The sequence below is a fragment of the Lepidothrix coronata genome, unplaced genomic scaffold (assembly GCF_001604755.1).
Source record: "Lepidothrix coronata isolate B3197 unplaced genomic scaffold, Lepidothrix_coronata-1.0 Scaffold22, whole genome shotgun sequence".
Taxonomy (NCBI): Eukaryota; Metazoa; Chordata; class Aves; order Passeriformes; family Pipridae; genus Lepidothrix; species Lepidothrix coronata.
Genome location: NW_016690202.1, coordinates 1323160 through 1350787, shown reverse-complemented (window position 1 = coordinate 1350787; position 27628 = coordinate 1323160). Strand labels below are relative to the sequence as shown.

Genomic DNA, 27628 nt, shown 5'->3' with positions numbered 1-27628 from the left:
GCCATGTTCACTTGGGAGTGAAAAATATTCCAGAGGACAGAAGCATTCATGCAGCCCTATCTAACCTTCCATTTGGTGTAACCACTGGAGGAGCCTGTACCAGATGCTCAAGGTACAGTTGCCCATTCTGAAACTTCACTCTGGGATCAGAGGTGTAACAAAGGAACAGGAGCCACAGCCACCTCCTGAACTCCTCTGCCACACAAACCCAAGCAGAATTTGGTACAGCAGAACTTCCATCTCATATCTTTGATGAAAAAGAACTAGTAATTTAAATAACTGTTGCCAGCTATTATTGACTCTGGCTTTCTATGCTAATCTCTAGTATAAAGGTACCTAATTGGCTAAAATTAGCTAATTTGAAGTCCATATGGGCTTCATTAACATCATTTAAGAACTTTAAAAATAGCAAAGCCGATGGATGTAGGGATCAATGTAGTATGTTAAGGGAATCCACAATTAACCATTCAGCAAGACTCAAGAAATGCTTTATGATTTAAGATGTTTGGCATCTTGTATCTCAGGTCAGATATAATGTAAATTCTCCGACTGCATTTCTAGTAGTATTCTTATAAACGACAGCAGGATTAAAATGAATTACTGGCTCTTAAGCTTAAATATTTCCAGAAGATGATGCTAGCCATCTCCTTTCTGTTTCCAGAGTGTATCTCTCCTGCAAGGAGAGGGGGCAGATAGGAAGGTAGTAACACAGTGAGTTCTAAAAGGAATATAAAAATCCATAAACTAAATTGATCACTTCATCTTCAATATGAGATGTTAAAGGAGGAAGTTACATTTATTTATATTCTGCCTGGAAGTTTGAGAGAAATGAATTCTATATTGTTTCAAGAATAGTAATTAATTAGTCTTTAACATTGTCATCATAGTTGTCTGTTTATCATCAGGCCTACCAGATGGCAGTGAAACCATAACCATACAGTATAGATCAGATTTCAGAAGCAGATTATCTGTCTATCTATCTATCTATCTATCTATCTACTTCTCTATCTATGCAGCTTCTCATAGGAGAAGTCCACATATGATCCACCACTACACCTGAAATAACACAGAAAGCAGAGTAACTTGCTGGTATGAGCAAAAGAGGTCTAAACTTATATCAATCATATGCATCCAACGGAGCTTCACCTTTGTTAAAATGTACTCAGTTACAGGCTTTTTTCTTCACCCCCTCCCACTTCCAAAAAATACTTCCTTCAAGTATTCCACTGGGTTTGGCCATGCTGCCTAAAAAATGTGATAAAGACCCTACATTTTAAAAGAGCCACTAACTGCAAGATTCAGGCTAGTTTGTTTGTTTTAGAATAGAATCATAGAGTGGTTTGGGTTGGAAGGGACCTTAACGATCACGTAGTTTCAACCTCCCTTGCCACAGGCAGGGACATCTTTCGCTAGACCAGGTTGCTCAGAGCCCCATACAACTTGGCCTTGAACACTCCCATGGATGGGGCATCCACAATGACTCTGGGCAACCTATTCCAGTGCCTCATCACCTTCACTGTGAAACATTTCAGTGAAGATATGTAAGTACTCAAGCAACTGAACAACTAGAGATGTTCCTTCATTAAAAACATACACTTCACAAATATTCAAGAAAGTATGGCTTTGGGGGGCAGGTTTATGTGGATTTTAAAAGAGTAAGGCTGTATTTTGAGACTATATTGTTGTTATGAATTGTTATATTTTAATATAAAAAAACTGACAAAAAGCCAAGGTTTTTTGGTGTCTGAGGGTTTTTAAAGCTGTTTTTAACTTGTGGACTTAAAACTCTTCAGCAACACTTCAATTTCCTTTACGATGGCATATGAGAGAAGCATTCTTCCATGACTACCTTGACTGTAAGTTTCACAAGTTCATCCATGTTCTATACACTGATTTTAATAAATACACAAAAATTGAAATGTGATAGTGATGCAGATTGTTCTGCACAAATCTTAAATTCTTTTTAATTTCCTTTCTCTAAAACTGTGTAACCTGTTCAATAATTTCTATGTGGATGGGAATATGTACCCTGAAATGCACGACTAGACTATTCTTGTGTTTCATAGAAACACATTAAAATGACAAAGTCAATTTAGGGACAGAAAACAGTAAATGAACAAGTCTGAAAAAGTTCTTTTAGCATTTTTCTACCCCTATAGATGGTGGCATAAGCGCTGTATTTTGTGTTGGCAAAGATAAGAGGACTAAGTCTTGCACTTGAAATGAAGCAGCTACACACCAGCTACTAAGGAGTCCTTTATTTTCTAACATACACTTCTGGGTGGCTGTTGGGGCTTAAGTTGAAGAGGTCTCTTTAGAGAGGTAAAACATGTCTGTGTGCAGACAGGTGCAAACTTTGTGATACTCTTACCTGCAGAACAGTCTGACATAGGAAAATCTCATTACAAATGGCCAAAATTCCAGGCTTTGAAGAAAGCCCCCACTTTCTCATCAAGATTTAATCCCAGCCTGAAGGTATGGGCATGAATGGTTCATGGTACCTAGGTTATGAAATACTGTCATGCATCACCTTTCCTATCCCCATTGCGGAGGAGACAGTGACATTTATGTGATCAGATTTGGTAAAAAGTATGATTGTCTTGCAAAACATCCCCTCCACCTTTGTTTCTGAAAAATGTTTTCTTTTCTCAAGGGCCATGACTATTTGAAAAACCACCTAGACTCAGGAGATCAATAGCTACGCGTCTTGGGGTTTTTTTTCCCCTGGCAACTTGAGGTGTTACTGGCTTTCTGGTTTTGTTTCTTTACTGGGAGGCTGAAGAATGGTACGTGTGCAGTGAGGATTCCAATCTGAAGAAAGCATGACATTTGTAGTTTCAAAGGACTGGGTCTTTCCACAGATAATTTTAAAATGAAAAACAATTTTACAAAACTGACTTCTCTCAAAATTTTTCAATGTGTTTTTTTCTGTAGAATAGTGTATTGAGACCTGCAACATTTCTTTGTTGTGGCTGTTCACTTTGAAACTAATGTCACCTTTCAGTTTTGAAAAAAAATGTTTTAAAAGACATCCCAAAGAGATCTCTGGTGTATTACAGACAGAACCTTGGATTCCTTTATGGTGCCTGGGGAAAGTTCAGTTTGCAGCTTACAGAATCATAAAATCATAGAATGTTAAGGGTTGTAAGGGATCTTAAAGACCATCTAGTCCCAGCTCCCCTGCCATGGGCAGGGATACCTCCCCATAGACCAGGTTGCTCAAGGCCTTGTCCAACCTGGCTTTTAACACTGCCAGGGTTGGGGCATCCAAAACCTCCCTGGGAAACCTGTTCCAGTATGTCACCACCCTCACAGTAAAAATTTTTTGCTATTATCTAACCTAAATTTCCCCTTTTTCAATCTGTATCCATTACTCCTTGTCCTTTCACTATAGAGTCTCTCTCCAGTTTCCCTGTAAGCCCCATTCAGATACTGGAAGGTTGCCATGAGGTCTCCATGCAACCTCCTCTTCTCCAGGCTGAACTGCCCCAACTTTCTTAGCCTGCCTTCATAGGGAAGCTGCTATAGTTCTCTTAATCCTAATCCTTATACCTTATCCCTACTTATTGGTTGAAAGGTTTCCTGTGATGACACTAAACAATATCAAAACCACTGATGGAAGTAGGAGTAAAGAAGACATCAGGTATCAACTGTCTACATAAGATCTTCTAAAAACATTGCTTTAATAATTCTTCTTGAAAAGATGACTGCATGTTTGATCTTGCAACTCAAAAATCAACAGATTCTAAATAATATATGTACAAATCACACCATAAAACAAACTTCACAGACACTGCTCACAAATTTAAAAAAGTAGTCACACTGGTATCAAAATGCACAATAGAAAAAGCTCATTAGTCAACTAAATGACTCGGAAAACCTAAAATAAAGAGAATAGCTCCCCCCACACAGTGTCTAAAAATGACCAAAAAAGTCACTGCATGCTAAGAGTAGACTCCTAAAATGAGTAACACAGTTCAAAAAATGTATTCTTGAGAATATCAACATAAGTAATGTTTGTGAAATAATGGGCACCACAAAAAACTCCAACCCAAACCACTCACCCTACAGAATTGATTTAGTGTTAAGTACCACACATCCCAACTCACAAAGCCAATGTTTACAGTTGCCAAAGTATTAACAATCTTTTAATGTCATCCATACTTTGGATAGGTTGAATCTAATTGATTTACTTCAAAAAAATGAAAGTTCATTTCTTAATCAAGATAGTTCTTCCTTCCTTCCTTTTTTCTTTCTTTTTTTTTCTTTCTTTTTCTTTCTTTCTTTCTCTCCATCTTTTTCTTTCTCTGTCTTTCTCTTTTTTTTTAAACAGGGTGCTTTTTTCCTTATGTAAGTGATTAAAGTGGGAAAATTACATCGTAAAAGTAATGCTTCTTTGGCTTGGGTTGTTTGCGGGTTTTTTAATATAAATAGCATAAGAATCATATTCCTCTCCTAACAATGTATTTGACAGGTATGTTTCAAGAGCGCTTACTTGTCCCTGAGGATAGTATTTATATAATCTAATTTCAAATACCCAGTTCACATCATCTGCATCACTCCCTTGGACCTCTCACTAAATAAACATCAGGAAGCGGGCAATTCACATGAGAATTGCCTAGAAAACGCCTGGGTGCTCAAGGGAGATGGTGAAATTACTCTCTTAAGCATTAGATTATTTTTAGTTTTTTGCTCTGAGCCATTCCCTCAGCTATTAAAATTAGCTCTATTAGTTCCAGAGATTCTTAATTTTGAAGAGTTAAGCAACGCATATAACATGGTCATTCTTCCTCTCCACCTCTCCTTTCAGACTAGAGATATCTTATGAAAATGGTTTACTAGGTATTCCAAAGATACCTTAGAGAATTTGTCAGAAATTGTCAAAGTCAGGGAAGTCAGCCATAAAAAAATAATTATACAAACACAATGTAAAATTTTCCTTTCAAATTAATAATTTTCTAGCAAGAACTTTTATTTTGAAGGAGACCCTAGTTTAGCTAGATCCCAGCAGCTTAGGCAGAAGTGCAGGAGTTTGGGAAGTAGAAGGAACTGGGTCAGGGAAGGAGGGGAGAGCACCAGGCTCCTGCTGGTAGAGCACAAGAGGCCACAGAACAGTACAGCTATGGCCTTCACAACATCAGATATTGGTTGAGGGGAAGTCAAGATCTAGGTCTAAGTTTCTATATTAACCAGTTCTTTGCTTACACTGACAGCAGGAACATATCACCTTTGAGTTTCTTCTCTGAGAGTGACTCAAGAAATAGTAATCTTTTTCAATAGAGCAATTGAATTCACCGTAATTCGGCTGGTGTGCCCTAAAATATCACAGTTCATAATAGTAATGTGCAATGTGAAGACAGTTATTGCCTTTTATGTTATACAGAAACCTTTCAAAAAATCCCCGACTTTATCAGTTTCCATTACAGAAGGTTTTCAAAACTTAAGTGGATAAAGCTTAGAGCAGCTTGATCTGGTCTCACAGCTGTTCTTTGAGGAGGAGCTTGGATTACAGGGCTTGTGAGCTTTCTCACAACAATGAATTATCCTCTGATCAGGTTCAATAACATTCAAAACAAAGAATTTTAAATAAAGAAATGCACACCTCAGGACTACTTGGTAAGGAAGCTATGCATAATCCTACACAGAACATCCAAAAACTAGGATTTGAATATAAATTCAAATTACAAAACACCACAATAATTAACTCAAAACGTTTCCTTAAAGCCAAGTTAACAGTTCCATATGATTCACAAAGTACCTGTACTGTAACACAACTACATTGTTTAAGCTTGTAGAAGTGAGCAGTTTTAATACACACAGTGAAAAATCTACTAAAGAGATTTCTACGTACAACTTTTAATGAAAATGCAGTTAAAGAACATGATCTAGCAGCAAGATTTTTGGTTTTTCTTTGTTGTACAGCATTGGATTTACATGCAGCATTATTAAATAGTAAACTATCTAGACAATAACATATCTAAAATATAAGCATCATGTGAATTAAGTCCATTTTCACTAAGGCAATGAGTCAAAATTCCCTCTTAAGAATTCATTTGAATATAAAAATAGGAATTTCAACTAACAAGCAACAAACACACACACATATATTGTCTGATCAAAACATTATGCAATAGAAATTCCAAGTTTACGTATTACAAGAAAAAAAGGTAACAGGTACAAGTTATGGTTGACAGAAAATCGAAGATTTTCAAGGTTTGTCCCAGAAGAATCCTCTTATATTTTTTTTCTGAAAATGTGTTTTATCAGCTTCTTAAGGTGCTAAAACTGGAATAAAGCTTGTTATGAACAAATGTATTCTCTTCAAGAGTGAAAGAGCATGTTCACCAGTTATCAAAAAGCAGCAGCTGTAGAGTTCACCATATACACTATTCAGCCTTAGAATATAATTCAAATATTAAAACTGAATAGTTTTATGAAAAGTTTTAATCCTTACGGTGCATAGTATAAAATTCTTGGTCATCTGAAAACTTCTATTTAAAAGCCACTTGCATCCGAAGTAGTTAAAATTTTAGCAACTTTTTTCTCTCAAAATCCCGTTTTATGATCAACAATTTTAGCCGGAGAAAAACTAAAAAATCACAACTTGAAGAATGTGGAAATTATTTCTTAAACAAGAAAGACGTCTGAAGAAACTAAAATTTACTTAAGAACAAAAATATGTACTTAAAACAAAAATTCATAATTTTTTTAGTCTTAATTATTTAAATATTAGATTTGATAATCTAGTCTCTGTTAGAAAAAAAGTCTTCCTTGACCAGCTATTGTTCAGATAAGGACCGACCAGTATTTCAGACAAGATTTTTAAAAATTCTAGTGGCAAGCTCAGGCTACATTTTACTTCCAGTTGTTCTGGCAACATTTAACCACGAGAGCAGTGCTCAGGCTATATGGCATATTCTAGGACGTCGGAGTTTACAATAATATTACTTCGTAGTTCAATATTAACCATCATGCATAGTTTAAAAAAGGCAAGATATTTAATTATAAGAGTTTATCTTCTAACTGTTTAATACCCTTATCTCAAGCAGTTGATTTGAGTTACACTGCTTGTGAAGAGCATTAGGACTTTCAAGATGAGAATAAATTGAAGCAACTAGACTTCAGCCCTACCATGCTCATGGGATATGAATGGGACTTCAGACATATTCTGGAGAATGTTAATTTCAATACATAGAATTATTTATTAAAATAAGAAGATATTTGAGTTTTAATAAAACTCTGGTGACTTAAGTAATGCTGGTTTTGGCTTTTGAGTATAAGTGGTCAGAAAATATCTATAAATACAAATGTAGTCTACACCTATGCTGCTGAAATAAGAAGTTTTAACTACTTACACTAAGGCATAATGAATGCAGAGAAGAACATTTGCAGAAGAAGACATCTCTGGCCAGTGAAGACATGTTATAACAAAAGCCAATTGAACATTTTTCAGGTGTGCAGATTAAAAATGACAAGCAGTGGGATGTAAACTAAAGCATGACTTCCACAACTTTGATTTCTGACTTTTTCCTCTCCTGTCAGACTTCCAGTTCACACAAAGACATGAAATGCCTTATCTAAACCACTGCTTTGACAGTAGCCTCCTCCAAACCTTTTCCCCTACGTATCATCTGCCACAGAGACACCTGCACTCTGCTGTGCTTGCTGACCCTCTTGGCAGCAACACAGTTTACACCTCACCAGCCACTCTTGCCACACAGTGCTGCAGCACCTCATCCTGCACATAAAGCTCCAACACTTGCACCATGACTGCTTGGGCTCCTTCCACGCAGCCCCACATATGCCTTCCCTGTGCTCCAACCTACACTGAGGACCACTTCTTTTCACTCTTAACAGGATAAGCATGTCCTGTCAATGCCAGAGTAGAATAGAGCTTTCCTGTTTATCTAATAAACGAACTTGCTATGGTAGTGTTATTTCAATTCAGCCTTAGTGACTCTGATGAACCCTACAGCTGAACTCATTGAGGGAAATCCACTATGCTTTTTCTTCTGAAAAGCATCTAGAGACTGATTAGCAGCTCCTGGGCTAAAGGCAAATAAGTAAACATTATTTCCAGAAAGAAGATGACACTGAAATGCCCTTCCAGCATTACTCTCCTCATCCTGAAACCCTGATTAAACTTTACCTTTGCTGAAACTTAGGATCAGGAGAAAAAGGTTCAGGAGCAGGTTCAGGCTCAGTTCAGCAACTCCTCTCCATCACACATGGAGTGCCACATACACACCATGTCATCAGAAGGGCAGGGAACAAGGATAAGCACAATACTTTTCTGTACCCTTGACTTGTGAGAAGTCCAGGGATTCTCTAATGATCAGGGTGTAAAGTTTTCAATTTTATTTTCTTTTTAAATCAGGGCAAGCAGACTGCCTGCATGAGAACATCATTTCAGACAGCACAGGTGGCTAGGTGTATCTACCCAGTTGCTAATTTATTATTACGAAAAGTCTCTACAAAAACATGCCCATTTAACCAGGGTAAACACATTCCTGAAGGCTTCACTTTCCATCTCTTTTGTGCATGTGTTTCATGCATCTTTATTTATAATAAATAAATAAACTTTATTTATTTATAATAAAACCCTTAGCTATTCCAAAAATTACTTTATTTCAAAGGGTGTAAAAACTTGGGTTTTCTTCAGTAGGAGATCACTAACAAACTTGAAGCTACCATTAGCAAGACAAAACATTGGTCTTTTAAGAATCAACATGAGAAGTGAATCTCAAAACACAGAGTTATTGTTGGAAAATAAATTATAGCTAGTAGTATTTAACAGAATAAAAATCTAAAACTAGGCTCTCACTGCATACATAAAGTAGATAGAAAAAGGCAATGCATCTAGAATTTTTGAAATCTCTATTCTACACCATCAGTAATGACAACCGCGTAGTTTCAGAGCAGTTTCAGTCATGCGCAGTGGAGAGCAAACTTAGTTACTATATTGACATACCAGAAAACATATTTACATATGCTGAACAGAGGGGAGATCTTCAAGCTATTATTTTTTGAAAAAACAAACCATGCTATTCATGGGTGGACTTTATCACAGCTTATTTTCACAAAAATATTGATAGAGGATTTCAACACTCAGTTTAAATGAACTCATTACAGAACACTGACAGATGTGCAACATTTGTATACTCCTTCAACATGCACATAGCACTCTTACAGTGCACCCTTTCTTCTGAAACATATAACAGATGCACTGGTGACAGTATAAAAATAAACGCAATCACTCTGTTAAAAAAAATACTGTTGAGATTGGTTTTGGGTTGGTTTTTTTTCTCATTTGAAAATGTCTATTATTTTTCCAGCTGTTTTATAGTATTATTCTCTTACAAAAACTGAGACATCCTGCACAATTTCAGTTTCACCTCTGCTCATTCTGAATTGCTTGACATATCTGATGTGCTAGTATTCCTTAACCCTTGATCAAGAGCTCAAACTCTACTTAAATGGAATTACACAAGGCTTAAAAAAAATTAAATCTAGTATTTCTAGCTGTGTTCTAAGTTTATTAAATGTTTCACTTACTCTCAATGGCCCCAATACATTATGTGTTTTATTGAGAGGGACTCATACAATTACTTCTAATAGGCAAGATATATCCATTGTAACTTTGTATCATAAATAAAACCCCCTACCTTTCTTAAAGAATAACAAAGCACAGCATTCCTAGTGCAACAAATTATAATTCAGTCTGAAGCAGACCTACACTTCTCTTGTACTTTGAAAGAAGTTGAAAAATTTTACAACTGTCAGAGAACTGTTCAATTAAAGGTTGCTTTAAACTCCATAATCCAAGAGTGCTGCAAGAGTCCCTTTTCTTCCAAAAACTTGTCAACAAAAGGTTGACATCCAGTCCCATCTGTCATTTAAAGAATGTGTGCAAAAATAATTTAATTGGAATACTCTATGAAGCAGGTAATTTTACTAAGATCTCCAACACTGAAATAATGATTCCTGTTAAAGGGACCCCTACACTAACCAGTGTTCAATAGCTGATTACAAAGTAATGTTCCCCCAAATCCTATTCCAAGAGATTTTCTCATACTTTTTTTTTTAATTAAAACACAGATTATATTGCAAATCCAAAAGTCGGTCTACTTTTTGGGGGAGGAGTGGGTTTGCTTTTTTCCACACACAATATGGGAGAAGGTCCCTTTAACAAGGAAGGAGATAGGGATCACTTAATCAGGATGTGGGAATTGAATCTGTACCTATGGGTAAATGGCAATGCGTTCTGTGTTGGTTCAGCCCTTGGTTCTGAGTTCTGCGTCACTTCTGGCATCGCTCTCTCGTCATCTGTCCCATTAATACTTTCCGGCGTTAAAGGAGACTGAATATCCCCTCCAGCTGATTCCTTAAGTAAAACAAACAACACATCAAAATTACAAATTGACTTGCTCGGGAAGACTATGCGCATAAAAGCACTAATATTAATTCTTAAATGATACACAAATTTTAGGTGGTATTAATACGAGTTTCAGATGTCCAGCATCCTTCATGGTCACATTTCATCATATGCATTTAATACAGATGTATATTACCATAAGATTCACATTATCTTGTACAAAACACAACTGGCTTATGAATTCTTTTCACTTATTACAGACCTCTCTCTTACCTGGTATTACATCAGCCCTCATCCTCATACACAGTGGGTGACTATTGACACCCAGGATTCTTGTCTCGTACTTTATATCCTAACACAGTGAAATAAACAATTCTGATATTTGTTTCAAAATCTAGCTTTTGTACTGTTTATCAACCAACGTGAACAGTGGAAGGACACTTGTGGTGTATTCACAGTTTCACCTATGAGCCATCTGAAAAGAATGCTTGTTCAGCAAAGTACAGGCAAAATTTTCATAGGTATCCTAGTCTGGTCTAGCTCTTGATGGTCATGGTATTATCTGGGAAGGAGGATGCTCCACCTATGCCCAGATAGCTTCTGATACAGCTATGTAACTGGACACCAAAAAAACTTAATGGCTGCCTCACAGCAGAAAGCTGTGCATTTGGTGCATTTGTGTAAAATGGTGCATTTTACATTACCCTTCATCAGGCCAGCATGTATATTTGTATGTACAATTAAGTGTGAAAGGAGAACAGAGTTGGTAAAATAAAGAGGCAAATAAATTATTCTATACATGGTTATGTCTATTATTATTCCCTGACAGGACATACATTTGATAAACTGTTTCCACTGACAATAAATGAAAGCCTTCATGGAGTTAAAAGTTTTTCTTCTCTTTCCTCTTCTTTCCAAACTACATTAGGTATTCTAAAAAATTACACACCACATCCTACAAAATCTGGATGGCTTATATATTTAAGACAAAATTCCTACAACACTATTATTAGATATAAAAATCAGAGTCCACTTATTAAAATGTTGAATTGTGAATGCACAAAAATTATTTCAGTAGAAGGAAAGAAATGTGCAAGTTTGTCAGAGATCTGCACCGTCTAAAGGACCTCTGGCCCTGTTAATGGGTATGCAGGACTCTGGTGATCCCAAGCAGTATAAAAATGACAGTGCCTACAGTTTCTTCACTAAACATAACAGTGAGGTATTCATCAAAAGATGTCTTAGATTTCAACATCTTAAAAAAAACCCCATGTGTGCTCACAAAAGAGTCTTTAAAGCAAAATAAGTACACAGCACAAATCAAACCATCTTTTAATGGTAACTAAATAAGGAACAGGTAAAAGGACTTGGTGGTTCTAAAATCACAAACAAATGAAACCAAGACCAGCATGTTTTGTTATGGAGTATTATACTGTCTTTCATTAAGTATTCCATACACTTCTCTGGCACAACTGTTCTTCATAGTGCTTCTCTGTTTAGTACTGATTATCAATGGCATAAGTCTGCCAGTTACCAATTCAGACACTATAACACATGTGAAACATTTGTTCCAGTATAGAAATTCACATAACATCCCAGAAAGTTACTTAACTTTAAGTAGATTTTCTACTTCTACAAAGAAAAAGACAACAGGTGATAAACCAGGACCATTTTGCTAAACCAACCTTGCACTTAAAATGATGTGATTCTAAAATATTTCAGGCAATAGCTATTCCTTATTCTGCATAGAAGGGGCTCAGAGTCACAGACAAGACTATTTTGAGTAAATTACTCATCACACAACTTCAGAAACTAACAAAGGTCTTAATTAGAAATGACTGAGCTCAAAAAAACTACCAGAGTATGGTGTTGCTTAGAGGAAAAAACAAAGGAGGTTCAGATGCCAGTTGGTTGGGCTGAAACTTCTCAAGTCTGAAGGGGTGCAGTTGCAAAATGCATAAACTGCTCTCTTTGGTTCTGCAGTCAAACCTAATTAAGGTTAGTCTAAAAAAGAAAAAAAAGGGGGGGGAGGTAAATAAAATTTTCAGGCTACTGCTTTATGCAGCACAGTGAAATCCAGATCAAAGTGTTACTCTTAGTGCATGGCCAAGCTTGTTACTGAGAATACAGCATGGGTGGCTTATCACTGCAAGATCCATGAGTTTATGACAAGAGCAAAATAATTCTCTATATTAAAAGATATATCTGGGAAATAGGAGCTGACAGAGCAGGGGAGCCAGTATTTTAGTTTTATATAAACAATTTTTTATTATCTAAACAAATTTTTATTATCTAAGGCTGAGTTAAACGGACACCAGACGATGTACCTATGTGGTGGTGGTCTTAGAAGTCCCAAAATAGATGGTCTTAGAAGTCCCAAAATAGACAACTTCTTTCTAGACCCAAGCCTCCAGACATACCAGGTATGGATAAAGTGTGTACTATTATATGAATGTATCTTAATGAATGGGGTTGAATCCATCTTAATGGATGTGTTAAAAATACAGGTTGTCTGGCACTGAAACACTGCTTTCCTCTTCATTTCAAGAAAGCACCATGCACTCAATGGGACTTACAAATAACAAAGCAGCACTTCTCTCATAATTCATTGGTTCGGGTCACTGTCTTTCTGTGAACAAGCTTAAGTTCTTTTTATAGTCAAGGTAAATGGTGATTTTATCTATTCTCTGATAAATATCTGGGAAATTAAAGCAGAACCTGCTGGTAAACAGGACAAGAATAGGCAGTATTCAAGTGAGCATGCAGAGTTTAAAATTAGCAGCAGCATTGCTTATGGGAAAATGAGCTCCTGCTACTGAAGTAACTGCCAAGTAGGCTGTGTATTGTTTTCTTTCTACTACCTGTTTCACACACAAAAAAATCCAAAGAATATAGTCCATCAGATGAAACCAGATCCATGCAACTACTACTTCCTGCCATAGAGGTACTTTATAGGACCAACACTTTGCTAAAGCTTGTAACACCTGAGAGAAACAGCCTAACTTCAGTGGACTTCAGGCAAGATTGTTCTTAAGTTTTAACATGGCTAAAGTCTGGTCAGTACTTGAACTACAAATACATATTCAATTTCTGAGATATTTATGCTTTTATCTCTTGTTTTGTATTTCTCTGCAGATTCACAAGTTTTTGCAGGACATTCAGAATTGAAACTCACATGTACCAGTGGTATTTGCAGGCTTTTCTAAAACAACAGTGAACAGCAAGTACCTTGTGCAGTGTTTTGTTACATTAGTTGTGGATTCAATCTGTAAGGGCATAACAAGGCAGAAAAAGGCACATGCACTTAGTTTCTCTTTTAGAATTGTGTAGTAGAGAGGGTGGGCAATGGACCATATCTGGGACTCAAATTAATTGGTAAATAATGACAGTCTTAAGCTCCGCTAGGGGAGGTTTAGGTTGGATATTAGGAAGAATTTTTTTGCAGAGAGAGTAATCAGACATTGGAATGGGCTGCCCATGGAGGTGGTGGATTCACCATCCCTGGAGGTTTTTAAGATGAGACTGGATGTAGCACTTAGCAGCATGGTCTAGTAGCCACAGCAGTGTTGGATCAAGGGCTGGACTTGATGATCTCAGAGGTCTTTTCCAACCTGGTTGATTCTATGATTCTGTGACATTTTTGAAGCCATACAAAGATAAATAAATAAAACCTTATTTCAGTTTTGACATATGTATTTTCCAGTTTTTATATGTATCTTCCTACTTATTACTAATTTAGTGCAGAAGGATATCTGCAAGTCCAAGACAGCGGAGGGAATGACACTTGTAGATAACTGGGTTACCATTGCACAGAATCTCCCATGCTACCTCCTAATGTCCTCCCTGTCAATCCTATCAAAGCCTCATTAAAAAAGCTAGGTTCCTGTAAATTCTTGATTGATCACTGAAAATATGTCCTTCCTCTTTTACTCTCCCTCTCTGCAATTGATCACTATGCAAAAAGCAAAAAAGAACTATATAACGATTGAGAAAGGCAACACTTGAATTACTTGCTTTGCAGCCACTTCTTGCCAGATGATGAAAATGACACAGGTGCTCCTTCAAATGTCTCTACGGTCCCACCTTCCCTGCCCAGTACCAAGTACTCTCTTCCTCTCAGTCATAAAACTGTTTGAATGAGTCCCAGTGCCATAGAAGAGATGCAGCTTGCCATGATGCCATCACTTCTCATCTGTTCCAAATTCTAAAGTTCTTGATTCAATTCCCTTCTCTCTGAGAAACTAGAATGTGAAGACTACTATGCTCATGTGTCAGCACTTGCACTAACTGTATTATTCAGAATAACACACCAGCTTATCAACACAGCGAAAACCAAGAGATGAAAAGTAAGCCCTGAATAGGAAATTACTCCTAAGTGTGCCATAATGCAGCCCTCAACAGGCATTATAAAATCACTCAAGGTAACATTTCTGTAGCTGCCTACAGTATAAAATGTTAGGTTTCAGCCGTAAAAGGAACTCTGTAAAGGAAAATGAACAATATTAATAGCTCATAGAGTTTAAGAGAAAGCTTTAACACTGAGGAGCTGCTAGATAAAAGCGTCTTGTCTCTGAGTGAGTAGTTCAAATTTATATCCAAACCAGGTAATAAGTCACTCAGTTTGACAGTGTTGGATTTAAATTCTGAGTCCAGAATATTAATCAGCATGTAAAAAGAGAAGCACAGTAATTTTTTTACTTATAACATCAAGAAACTAGAGGCCTGGCTAAAGCACTTACTGTTTCTAAAGCCAAGTGTATGCTATCAACAAGTGTATAATATTGAAATACACACTTCCATTGTCTCTGTGGAATTTATAATAAATTTAGAGACAGTCAAGAAAACTAATAAAAAAAGACTGCCTGATTTTTCTCCTGTTAAAGTAGAGCAAGCAGGCTTCCGTTAATAGCAAAAGCCAATCTAGTACTTGGGCAAAATGCCTACTGGGAAAACATTATGAATTGTGTGTGTTCTGGTTTCCACTGATTCCTCTTGGAAAGCCATTACATTTAGCAATAAAACTATTTGTACAACATGTTGCAAACTGCCTGCCATCCTTGTTCCTTCAAAGATCACAAGCCTATTACAGTGCAAAGCACTTAAGAGATGCGCTGGTTCAACAAAGATTCCCCAGAAAAAAAAGACTCAGCTACCTTAAACATACTCAACTCAGGAATCCTGCTGCAGCTTTAAAGCTGCTGCATTCTCCAAGAGAAAGAATTACTTACTACTGCTCAAAGCAAAGTAAATAGCTAACACTGAGTCAAAAATACTGGGTGGGAGGCCAGAATACATGGTGCATAAAAAAATCTCATGCAATTTTTTTTTTCAAAGTGAACTCAAGTGTTCATAATTAATTCTCAGCATGACTAATGTAAATGTGAATATAGTAAGTTATCCTCCTATTAGGTCTATATTAACCCCATTCATGTTTTGACATACATTTTATAAACTCTTTTTGTACACCATAGCTAACTAATAAAACTCCAGAACAAGCATGTGAATCTCTCATCTTCCTTTAACACATTTCACAAGAGAAAACTACACAGTAGGAAATAAGTAAAAATAGTTTGCTGGTTTAACTTTCATTTTTGTTGCAATGATTGTTCTATAAAAGTTATTTACAGTGCAACACCTGAACTTTCATGGATAAAATAAGAAAACGTACAAAAAGTGTTTACTATAGATTCACTTACAGAACCATGTCTACTCGTTTTCTTTGGAAAACTCAAGGAAAGGAATAAAAAAAAAAGCCAAATTTTATTTTAAAGCAAGTCCTTTGACACTTCTGCAGCATATGCGAAATGTATTCTTGAGACTTCTTGACGTTCTTGCTGACTGATGAGAGGATTCACAATAACTGAGAAATACCCTGTTAATTTTTAATACACGTCTGTGTAAGAATACAGTTAAGTAGAACAGATATGAAGTACAATACTTGAATCAGGCAATAAGACTCACTTGAGAGGGTGTACTTGTTAGCTCCATCTTTTCATGGGATTTTTCCTTTGCTATTCGTGCAGCTTCTTTGAATTCCTGAAATTTTTCAGCAAACTGAAGGTACATATGTTAAATAAAAAAAAAAGACAAAGAGTAGGCGTGAAGCAATACAATACATGTAGAACAAAACGCTGCACTTTGCATTTTAAAGAGTCTATTTATGTCAGTAGAATTTTTTAATTTTTCTCCTTATGAGATACTCATTTAAATGAGTTACCCTGTGATATACCTTTCAGACATAATGTACACTGTTTACATGTCAGGAAAATTACAGCGCAATGATCTGTTGCTGATAGTTTTAAAAAAACTCACCTCAGAGATAGCTAATAATAGTGACAAACTGCCTTACACAGCTGCTTTTAGATTCAGGTGTTACCCTCCTTCTAACAATAACTAATCTGGTTCTGAAGCCTAATGTGGTCATCATTAGCCTACATCTTTCAGCGCGCTTCATTCTCTCATGACTGAAACAATACTGGTTTCTTCTCAAATTTTAACTGCATTTATAATTTCAGTAGCTAAATTTGGCTTCCTAGAGCTCATCCTGATGCTACACTAATTGCTATAGTAGCCAAACATTTGCTTTTGTGTCCTACAGAACATTATCTTATTATTATCAGCTTAAGACTGAAATGATTCTGCAAAAATATTGGAAGCTTCAACAACAGTGTCTAAATCAATCTGGCAGCAGCCTACGATGGAATTGTTTCACACTCGTATTTAGAAGGTAAAAAGGCCACCTTTTGTGTGACACAACCTTATCAACTATTTTCAATCAGAATGCCACTTACTACACAAGACCCAAAAAAACCTTATGGTCTTCTCCTGGTAGGGTACTAGTATTTGAGGAAATGTAATTTCTCTCCACTTGTACCCTGTATTTCACCTGTCAGGTTATTTCAAAGCTTATTTTTCCTGAAAGTTTAATCCAGCATCCAAAAAACGATCTCAGAACAGATGATGAAATTCGCAACAGATCATCAGAACTAGACAATTCTTATTTAAGAGTTGTACCTAAATCTCAAAATCTGATGGGTAACCTACTATTTAAATCAGCTTTAAGACCAGAGGATTGTTAAATGGAAAACATAATGCTCAGGTTTAGAATAAATGGCTGAAGACATGAAGACAGTAAATATGGTCTTCTGTATGATAGCCATAGAAACTGTAAAAAATATATAATAGACAAATCAATAGATATCATTCTGAGAAAGGGCCATTTTAAGGTAAACTTAGTGGAAATTTTCACAAATTTTCCAGAATTCCTTGAGGTAGTCAGGTGATGGATAATAGCTATTTCCTGATAAAATTTCTGAATAACAAAGACAAGGTCTCATGGTATGAAAGGAAAAGTTCTCTGGAGGATCAAAATTTTAAGGAAAAGATAAAAAATTGTGTAGGAAGACTACACGAGGCTTACATAAATATCCATGGTGGCCCTTTCCATTTAGTATACGTTTTAAGTTTTACAGAATAAATCAGATCAACTAATTCAAAATGGTAAGACAGAGAGTAAACTCTAAAAAGAATTTTTCTTCTCATACATCAGGATACTATCAAAAGCATAAACATATTCGGAATGAGAAAGTAGTTCTCAGTTTTTCCTGAAAATCATGAGGCATTCTATTTCTCCTACTGGATCACCAAGAGGGGTTCTGCTAACAATGACCCTATGAATGGAGCGTTTTTCAATACAGGTACCTTTCAGGTATCACCAACTTCTCATGGAACAGTCTTTAAATGAATTTGTTGTCTAACATATTGAGAAAAGGTCTAATGAAAATAAATAAATGTTTAATTAATTTTCTTTTATACTGTTTGTATGTGAAGTTCATTAGAGTGCCATTGCTTTTCTATCAGACAGTCTCACTCTACTAGTTCTCAGTCACAATAATTGTACAGAAAGAGGTTACTGATGTTGCACTCTACCTTAGCAATTAGTTCAGGAGGACAAGGACACTTAAATCAAAAACAAACAGTACAAAAGTCACACATTTTACTGTAAGAAGATAAGTAGACAATGATGTGAGAATAAACAGTTTACTTTGTCTGCTCTGATTATTACATCATTAACTTGTGGAAATCAGTCACAGACGAGACCAAGTCTTTTCTGTGGTTGCAGATTGTCTTCTGGTCCCTGGAACTTGAGATCTTTCACTGGGGCCCTGAGACACTACTGTAACACAAATTACATACAGCAGGGCTGTTCACTTAAGGACTTTAATAAATCGAGTACAGAAAAGAAGTTCCAGAACAACTCTGTTGCTTTGTGGAAAGGAAAACTATCTGGTTATGAAAGGAAGAAATCCAACAAGTTTCACACTTGTCCAAATAAAATAGATTGTACTGAGTCTCATTTTAATGGCTTTCTGGCAGGCCCATGCTTATCCTTCTACTTTCTCAAAAGGGCTGCTATGATTGCTCTTTTTCTAAATACCCAGTCATCATTATTCCTTATTTAAATATGTACTATGCATTCCTTTTATTGCAGTTGGGATGTCCAGACCTTCTGTGTATTTCAAATAGGAAAATTCTCTGCTTAATATAAACACAAGTTCTTAAACTGAACTGAAATTCCTCATCTGAAGAAAAATGACTGTGTCTTGTACAGGTTCCTGGACTTGTCTACCAGAGCAGCAGCAAAAGGAATATATACTGCAGGAAGGGTGCTCAGAGAAACTGTACCATCAGTTTGAGAAACAGAGATTACTGCTTTCCTTGGAAAGCAGTATTTCCCTCCTGCACAAGCAGATCGGAAAAGAAACTCTCATGTATGACACAAAGTTTCTTCGGCAAACGTTTCAACTTTTGCATTTCAATAGAAAATGCTTTTTTTTTTTTACACTGAATATATTTCCCACTACCTTTACTTTAAGCGTGCAAACTTTGTAATAATCAGTAATTTGATGCACTACATAGTAGACAAGTAGAAGTAAATTTATCCCAAAAGACAAAAATGCATCTGAAGACTACCAGCAATTTTTTTCCTAGAAGATCTAAATAGAGAAGAAACACCAAATTGTTTACTCCTTTACATTCTATCATGAAAAACAGTAATGGAAATAAAAAAAAACAAACAAAACAACAAAAACTAACAAATCAATAATTAGAACGCATTAACAACATACACTGTGATAGGCTTAAATGTCCCTCCTTTTCTCCATCACTTAAAAGAAAATTTGCAGGTGTTACACTTAGTCTTGTGTTTTTACATTAGAAAGACTGATACAGAACATTTTTTGTAAATTATTTTCAAATAACAACAGTAATGAGAACTGAGTCAAGATACAGCGAGTAGGAATAAAATATACTTAAATTACTTCACTAGCTGGTCATACTTACTTTTGAAAGGTGGTGTTCAGATGAAAATCCCAAGCCATAGACTGTGTTCGCCCTGCTGTCTGCCCATTGGCCAAACTTCTGGGATGTTTTAGTAAATGTCATGTTGGGGGTGATGGTGCTATTTATTATTGCCTGAAAAAGGTAACAGTTGTAAAAAATTGGTTTTGTGGTTTTGATTTTTCTTTTCAGACTACTCATAATTGAAAATGCCAACATTGTAGGCAAGTATCTGTGTACAGTGACTGAGATACACACCAAGAATTATTAAACAGTTTTTTAAGTCAATCACAGCTAAAATTGCAAAGGCATATTTTTGCACACATTCTGTAAAAGGGAGAAAAGCTGGGGGGGGGTGGCTGGGAAGGTGGGGGGTGAGGGATCAATTTACAATTGCAAGCAGTCCTTTAAGTGTTTTAAAGCATCTGCATAGAAGAACAACAAAGTTTGTCCCCTAAGGCAAGGCCTCTGAAGTTCCACTGCAAGCTTCACTGTTTATCCACCCCTGCCCTGTTGCATATGAGATTCTCCCTGAAAAACATGCAGTAAAACAAGAACATTTTCTTTTTAAATTTCTGTACTACAAGAATCTGTTTCCTTTACACACATACAAGCAAGGCTAACAACAACAGTTCCAAGCAGAGCTTGGAATAAGTTTTCTTCTCTAGTTCTTGTTATCTACAGGATTGAAGAAGCACATCCTCCAGCATGTAACTTCTGCTAATGTGAACACAAAAAGCAACTATTAGATGATATGCTGATTCCACTAAAAGCAACTGGAGGTTCACGATGGATTTCAACAGTATTTCCATCACATTAAAGTTTGTCTAGCATACTCTAAGTGATGTGGAACTGTCCAGCTGACTTTAAAGTATGACAGGATAAAGTCTTATACTGGTACCAATGGGTTTCATTTAACTAAAACACTTATGGCCAGTACAGTTTACAAGCAGTCAACAGGAACAAGAAAGACTAGTCATAAACCCAAAGACAGGTGTATTTGAAGTGAAATTCAGGCACAGTGCCTCAACTGTCTGGTGCTACTAAGAGTTTCAGTCACATTTGTTAAATAATTCACAGCCCCTTTCATGAATGCCTGGTGCTTTGTTACACCCAGGTGATAGATAATGTCCTAAAAACTCTCCAGAAAATAGCACACACTATGAGTAAACAACTCAGTAAGACTTTTTCTTACATGCCAGCTACTGTCCTCCAAACGTTATTGTCAGTGTATTTCCTACTGCAGTGGTCTTACAGTACCAAGCTGAGAATCTGTTGAACAGCTGTGTGCATGGTTCCTGTTTCCACGAAAACATAACTCCTGCCTTAGCCCTGGCAGGTCAAAGACAGTGATTACTGAAGAATCCTGCAGCAACAACAAAATCCACATGGTCCAAACTATCTGTTGTAAATAATACAAACTTTCTTTTATTCTTTGACTACCACGAACTGTATGGATGTAAAGAACATAATATTATTTTCTTGGGATGGTGACAGTGTGAAACTTCAAAATCAGAGAGACAAAGTACTGCTCTCACAAGCCCAAGATCTTCTAGAAGTCAAAATCAGTCTATACTACCTGTGTGATACGGCCTTCTGGATGAATATTACAACAAGGAGTTTACTTAGCACCCTTTGCTTTTGCTGAGATTTGGGTACTTCTGGAGCACTGCTACTATCAGCTTAACATTTTCTATGAATTCTACGGGGTAAGCCTGACAAATTTTAAGCTGAGGGGCCCGCTAAACCCACAAAAAGCTCCCACGTGCATATGGTGATTCTCAGATTAAGTGGCAGAGAGGAGCAGTCAAAGAAAGAAGAACAAACTGTATTGCAACATGTAAAAAAACAAGAAAAGATACTGCAGCACAGATAAATTTAACAAAATTGGCATCTTCTGCAGTGGCTTTGGCAGCTCCACTATACTCACATTAATTTAGAAGAGCAAATCTGAAGAATTTCAAAGCTGAGAATATCAAACAGGTTGTCTCTGATAACCTTTGCCTCAAAATGCCTCAAAATGCAAATTTTAGCTACCACTGCGAACTTCTGGAAAATTCTGGAATTCCTAAAAGCTTACATTTGAACCAATGAGCCTCCCCAGGTCAAAGACAGGATTTGCTGTGTGACCAGAGACTGGAGAACTGTCTCTAGCAATAACTGTCCAAAAAGATTGTCACATATGAAAAGTTGCTCAGCGAAGTCACTGGTAAATAAAACATTATTCTCCCTTCTTTAGGCATAAGGTTTGGAGCCCAAATAAAGCCAGCAGGCTTGTACTTGCACTATTATCTCCAGCTGACCTCACAGAAAATGGCTGTCTATGCCACACAGGACAGATGAGATAATGTGAGAGAGGGAGGTGGACTTCTCAGAAAGGAGGTGCTCTGGATCTCTCTTTTACTTGTAGGCTTTTTGTCTTCTTTTGCACTATTAGTGCTTGGAAGCCCACTTTTGAAATAAACAGGTGGAAGCCCAGAACAGAGCTGTGCAGGTTCACTTAATGCTCAATCTCACTTGCTGCGGAAGCTGTCCACAATAATATGCTTGAAATTAAATATCCTGGGGACTGTGTAGAAAAGATTCTTCCTCTCAACTCGAGCTCTAGCTATGTTGTCTAGCTTGCTTAAGCCCAGGTCCATCTAATATTTGATTGATTGGAACTTGCATCACAGATTTGAGAGTGTGCATATTATGTAATGGTGTAACTTCCTCAATTCAGAAGATGACACTGGGGATGACAACAGGGACTTAAGACCTCCAAGCAAATAGTCGGTTTAAAGTATGCAGGGCTGCCATTTCCTGCAGTCACAGCAGCATAGCTGGTTGCAGCTTAACCCAGTGACAAACCTGTGAGAAATCAACCAGTTTTCAGCTGAGACTGCTTCAGCTGACCACATGGCTTGCTGCAGAACAGAGAACCAAAACAGACTGCCTGGACCAGACTGGGATAGCTGTTTGACAGCAGTCTGCATTTATAGTGGGTTACATTGACTGTCAAACTGCTTCTTTGCAAGGGAGAAATGCAGGAAGAAAACTTTTTTTAAAAAATAATTATATTGAGAAAGAGTTGCTGCAATTCTTCCCTTTATTTTCCAGGAGAGAAAAATACGGAGGCTTCACTTCAGCAGACAGTATTAGTCCAAAGACAGCAAGTGTCTCACTGGGAAGACTACATTCCCAGTGATAAAAAAAAAAAGAAGAGCCCTTTAATTAGATTTACCAACTTTACAAGAAAATCAAGGCTTTCAGTCTTCTCTGAATTAAAAGAATTAGTACACTGGATCTCTCCTGTGTTAAATTACACTTTTAAAAGTGCAATGCTAGAGCATTCTACAGATACGGTCAGTTTAAGCTATTTCTGGAAAGAACTAGATACTAATCTTTCATATCTTCAGCTTAAAAAAAATAAAGATTTATTTTTTAGATCAAAATTTATAATCAAGCCTGTCTTGCACATTCAAACAGGTACTGCTTTAACTGCTCTCCTCTAATCCAGATTTCACTGTAGAGTTACTAGTATAATGAGTGTCAAATATTTCATCAACTTTCAAGAATGCTATTTGCATAAATGAACAAGAATATCTTAAAAACAGAACAGAGTCAATCTGACAGGCAGACATTTAGCTTTTGAAGAAAACTGATTTAGTTATCTTCAGATTTTTTTTTGAATTATAAAATAGCTTTCATGTTTTCCTTTCATATTAGTTTAGCTATGAGAAAATAGGGCATGTGTCTGAGCTGTTTGTTTTACTGACTGCAAACAACAGTAGTGGTCAAATACGATTTTATCTTGTGCTAAAATTGATAGGAATAATAATTAAGACAGTATTTTTTAATTTCTTCAAAGGAAGATTACTGAACTCTTGAGCTTACAGGCCTTACTTAAAACTTTTATCAAGAATTTAAAATATTATCCCTTTAACGTGAGACAGTTACTAAAATAAAAAAATCATCTACTGCAGTAACACTGATGGTAGACTTGATAGAGTAATAACATATACAAGGCTGACGGGAAAACCACTCTTTTCCAGAGTCTTCCCTTGTTTTAGGTGAACACAAAATTTTAATTTTGTTTTCCTATCTTGCAGCTGTGAAAAAAATTGATTATCAGAGAATTAACTAGTACGGCAAGAACTATGCTACTTAATCTCCTTCCTTTTCTCAGAGACTGAATGGAAAAACAGTGGGACTCTGGCAATAATCCTAATGTCTGTCTGCATTGTTACTTGAGAAATAATGGAGGCTTCATTCCATCACCCAGGAGAGAGAAGTACTCAAACACATTTTTCCAAGGAACTCTGAAATGACTATATAATTAATGAGAAGCAAAAGCCTTAGCAACAACTGCTCAATGTTGTCATGCCATACTGCATTAGAAATTTTATTGCTCAGGGTTTCTCTTGATTCTGGAGTGGTAGAAGGAAAGGGTTACATAAAGATATTTACTCAAGAGGTCACAGAAATCAGCTTCAAGTTCTATTAGGTTACAGCATTTTCCTGCTGTGGGCAACAGGGCTCCAAATATTGCAGATGACTATAAAATATAGCCTGTACACCTTATGGTCCTAGAATATTTTTTATAGTCAAGTTAATGGGACATGCTTAATTTCTGATGCAAGGTATTTCAAGAGGAGACTGTAGCTTCAGAAAAAAAAATTACACAGAATGCATTAAAAGTAAGCAGCAGTTGCTTCTGTGGGACCTATCCTGGCTGAATCTGGTTCAAATTTAAAAAAAAATCCCTCAGTTACAAAATAAACCAAAGACCCCCCTAAGCAAATTCAAGTGGGAATCTGCAATGTACAGTAGCTGAATGAGATCGTGTCTTTAAAATGTCCTTTTGTTTTCAAGAAGAAAGATTTAATGACTTATAGACAATCAGTATAGGAGTTACATTGTATCCAGGCATACTACTGAAACCCACTGACCTAAAGAGAAGGAAGGGAGTGGGGCAGAAATAGGGTTACCACTCAAATCTAAAGCATCTCGCTCTCAACCCCACCTTACTGCAGTCTAAGTGAATATACACGTGAGCGCCAACACTGACTTACTGCTCAGCACCTGAGCAACTGAGCTGCCACATGTCATTCTCTTCACCATACAAATCCAAAGGGTGCTGCAAACCCCACCAACACCCAAATATGCAATAAAACCTGGCTGGATCTATTCCTTCTAAGGGAGGGGCATGACATCTTCAAAACAGGCTTGATAAGTGTTTTTGGCCACTGGCAACATGTATATTGCCAGTAGTGTTACTGACACCCAGCTGAATGCCATACAACAGGGACACTATCTGCATGCACTCAAAACTTAAGAACACTTTATATTTACATTTATCCCTTTGCACATACCATATTGGGTATGTGCAGACATGCTAAAAAAGATAGAGGTTTAATTAAAAAAAAAGAACTCTCCAGGAATTAAGCAGGAATCCTCCTTAAAATTCTACTAGTCACCTTTGCATATTTCAGAGCAGTGTTGTGAATGCCTAAAACAATAGGTCCTTCTTAATCATGACTGGGATCCCAGATATGAGTCATTTAAGACTTGGATAAAAACATTATTAGGATTGCAGCACTCACAGAGTAAATAAAAGTAATAAACTGCATTATCAATATACCTTGCCAATAGTACTGTGAACGTAAAGGGAATGCTGCAGTAGACAAAAGAACAAATAGATAAACAACTACTTGAAAATTTAATTCAGCAGGCAATTGGCAGGAGTTGCAGCTTTGGATGAAGGCAAAGGAACCGCAGTGGATAGCAGAATAAGGATTTTGGAAATTCTCCAGATCAGTTAAAGCACTACATTTTACAACTGGTAGTCTTGATTTCATACATCATCTAGTTCCAATCCCGAAGTTTTTATTCATAAACTGTCACTCAAAAGGTATGTTAATTATTTGACAGAACTGACAGAATCATTTGAAGGAGGGTTGGGAAGGGAAAAACAAAGTGTTAAGCTTGGAAAAATTCTGGTAGGCTTTGAAACCAGAGCCTCAATCACTTGAAGTAGAGATCTTTGACTATGAGATAGCTTTCTAAATACTTCTTTACAATAGAAGTTCTTCTTTCTCATTTAAAATAGCAGTACACTGGATATTTTAAAAAATGCGGGGTAATATTTTTCAGCTTTTAATAAATAGTCACAAAATCTCTGTGAGTACTGCTATGTTCTAAAAGAGTATTTCGGTTCCAACTATTATGAACTGATGTGCTTCCAGAAGCTTCAAATGAAAATCTCTGGAAAGGATCACAACTTTTGACTACGTTTTGTATCTCCTTAATGCCCTTATTGCAGAGTTTTCTGATATGCTGTTTGTAAAGTTACTGTTATTATACCTACTTGGGGTAGAACCTTAGAAACAGTCAAGTCTTTTCTGCACATCAAATTAATTTCTTAGACAACGTTTCTTGCAACAGCAGCTCAGCACATTATCCTTTCTAAATAAAGTAGGGAAGGAAAAAAAAAAATTCAAACCCCACAACCCCCTCCCTCCCTTCCAGACTCAAACTGACTGAGTTTTGATAAAAGCTTACCATGGAAAGCTTTATTAGGCAGGCTTTATTAGGAGGGAATCCTTGCATTCTCTACAGCAAAAATTGGAAGATTATGTAACGAAGGATTTACTTAGGGATTACGGGCACTGAACAGATGTCCTTCACAATGCTGAAGCTAATTATATTGATAAATGACTGAATGCAGAGATGAAAACATGTTACTGTAACCCTATTTGTAGTTTATGTACAAATTTTTGTCTTTTTATCCTCCTCATAGTATTAACTAAGCAACAGGACATCACTTGAATTTCAGCAGTAGTTATTGAAGCAAATACAACCACATGGAAAATAAATTTTTGAATAAACACTTAAAACATGCAATGAGGCAACGTTACCATTTTAACATATCAGTAATCTGTTAGTCAGACAATGACACAAACATCTGAGAAGAAACATAAAGGATACCAGACTAGTAAATAAATACAAATATGTACCATGCAACCAGGTTTTCCTAAATAAAATTTACCTTTGAGCCATCCAAACTGATTATCCTGTAGACATTTCTTGTGCTGTCATAGAAGTAGGACACAGTAACAGCATGCTTGCTGGTGGGAACCCAGTTCTTCTTAGTGTTTGGGTCAATCTGGAAGACATGAGCTCGGGTACTGAAGATGGGTTGTTCCCTAAAGGACAGAGAGTAGAAGTCATGAATCTAATTTATATGTACTATCATTGCACAAAAGTTATCTGCCAGTTTGCCCATTGAAATGTACACAAGTTACTTTGCACAATAAACCTTGCCTGAGAACTTCTGTATGTGTTGCTGCATACAGCAGATAAGTACATTAATATTAATTAATGGCCAGTCTTCGTGAGCGAAGATTTGGGAAAGGTCATTAACCCTTCGAGCCTGCGCAGTGGATTTTTTAGGTGAGACACAGCGTGCGCTGAACTGAGCCCACCCTTTAATCCTGAGGTTCATCTGCCGGGGCCAAGCACGCTTGGACAGTGGCAGTGAGGGTCTCAGGATGTAGGTTTGTTTTTTATATACATTAATATACATATGCAACAAAATGCAAGTCTTCCAAGACAAAAATCAGCACCCAGCTGTAGAGTCTGATAAACAGAGACATCTCTAATATAGATTCAGATCCATCCCATCATCTCCCCAGCTCTCATCACCCATCTATCCCTTTAAACTAAATGGCATTAATACACGTGTAACTTCATCTCATTACACTGCACACTGCGTAACACGTATGAGTTTTCCAAAACCTTTCAAAACTCTGATTATTCTAATCAATTTTAGGCCATAATCTGGAACTGAATTGGCTGATTCAATACAGTTTCTCCAAAACTAACATTAATTAAGGCTAGGAACATGTGTTGTGAAATCTTCATTGTTTGGAG

The 27628-nt window shown here is 36.6% G+C and overlaps 1 protein-coding gene across 1 annotated transcript in view; it reads right to left on the bottom strand.

Moving 5' to 3' along the window:
- HOMER1 (homer scaffolding protein 1) overlaps positions 1-27628 on the bottom strand; it is a 91949-nt gene that overhangs the window by 41666 nt on the left and 22655 nt on the right. Inside the window, exons 2-5 of the mRNA XM_017808093.1 lie at positions 26745-26901; positions 19718-19849; positions 16337-16429; positions 10242-10384 (exon numbers count right to left, since the gene is read on the bottom strand). Coding sequence (XP_017663582.1) covers positions 10242-10384; positions 16337-16429; positions 19718-19849; positions 26745-26901 — 525 coding nt within the window. The remainder of the gene's footprint in view (positions 1-10241; positions 10385-16336; positions 16430-19717; positions 19850-26744; positions 26902-27628) is intronic.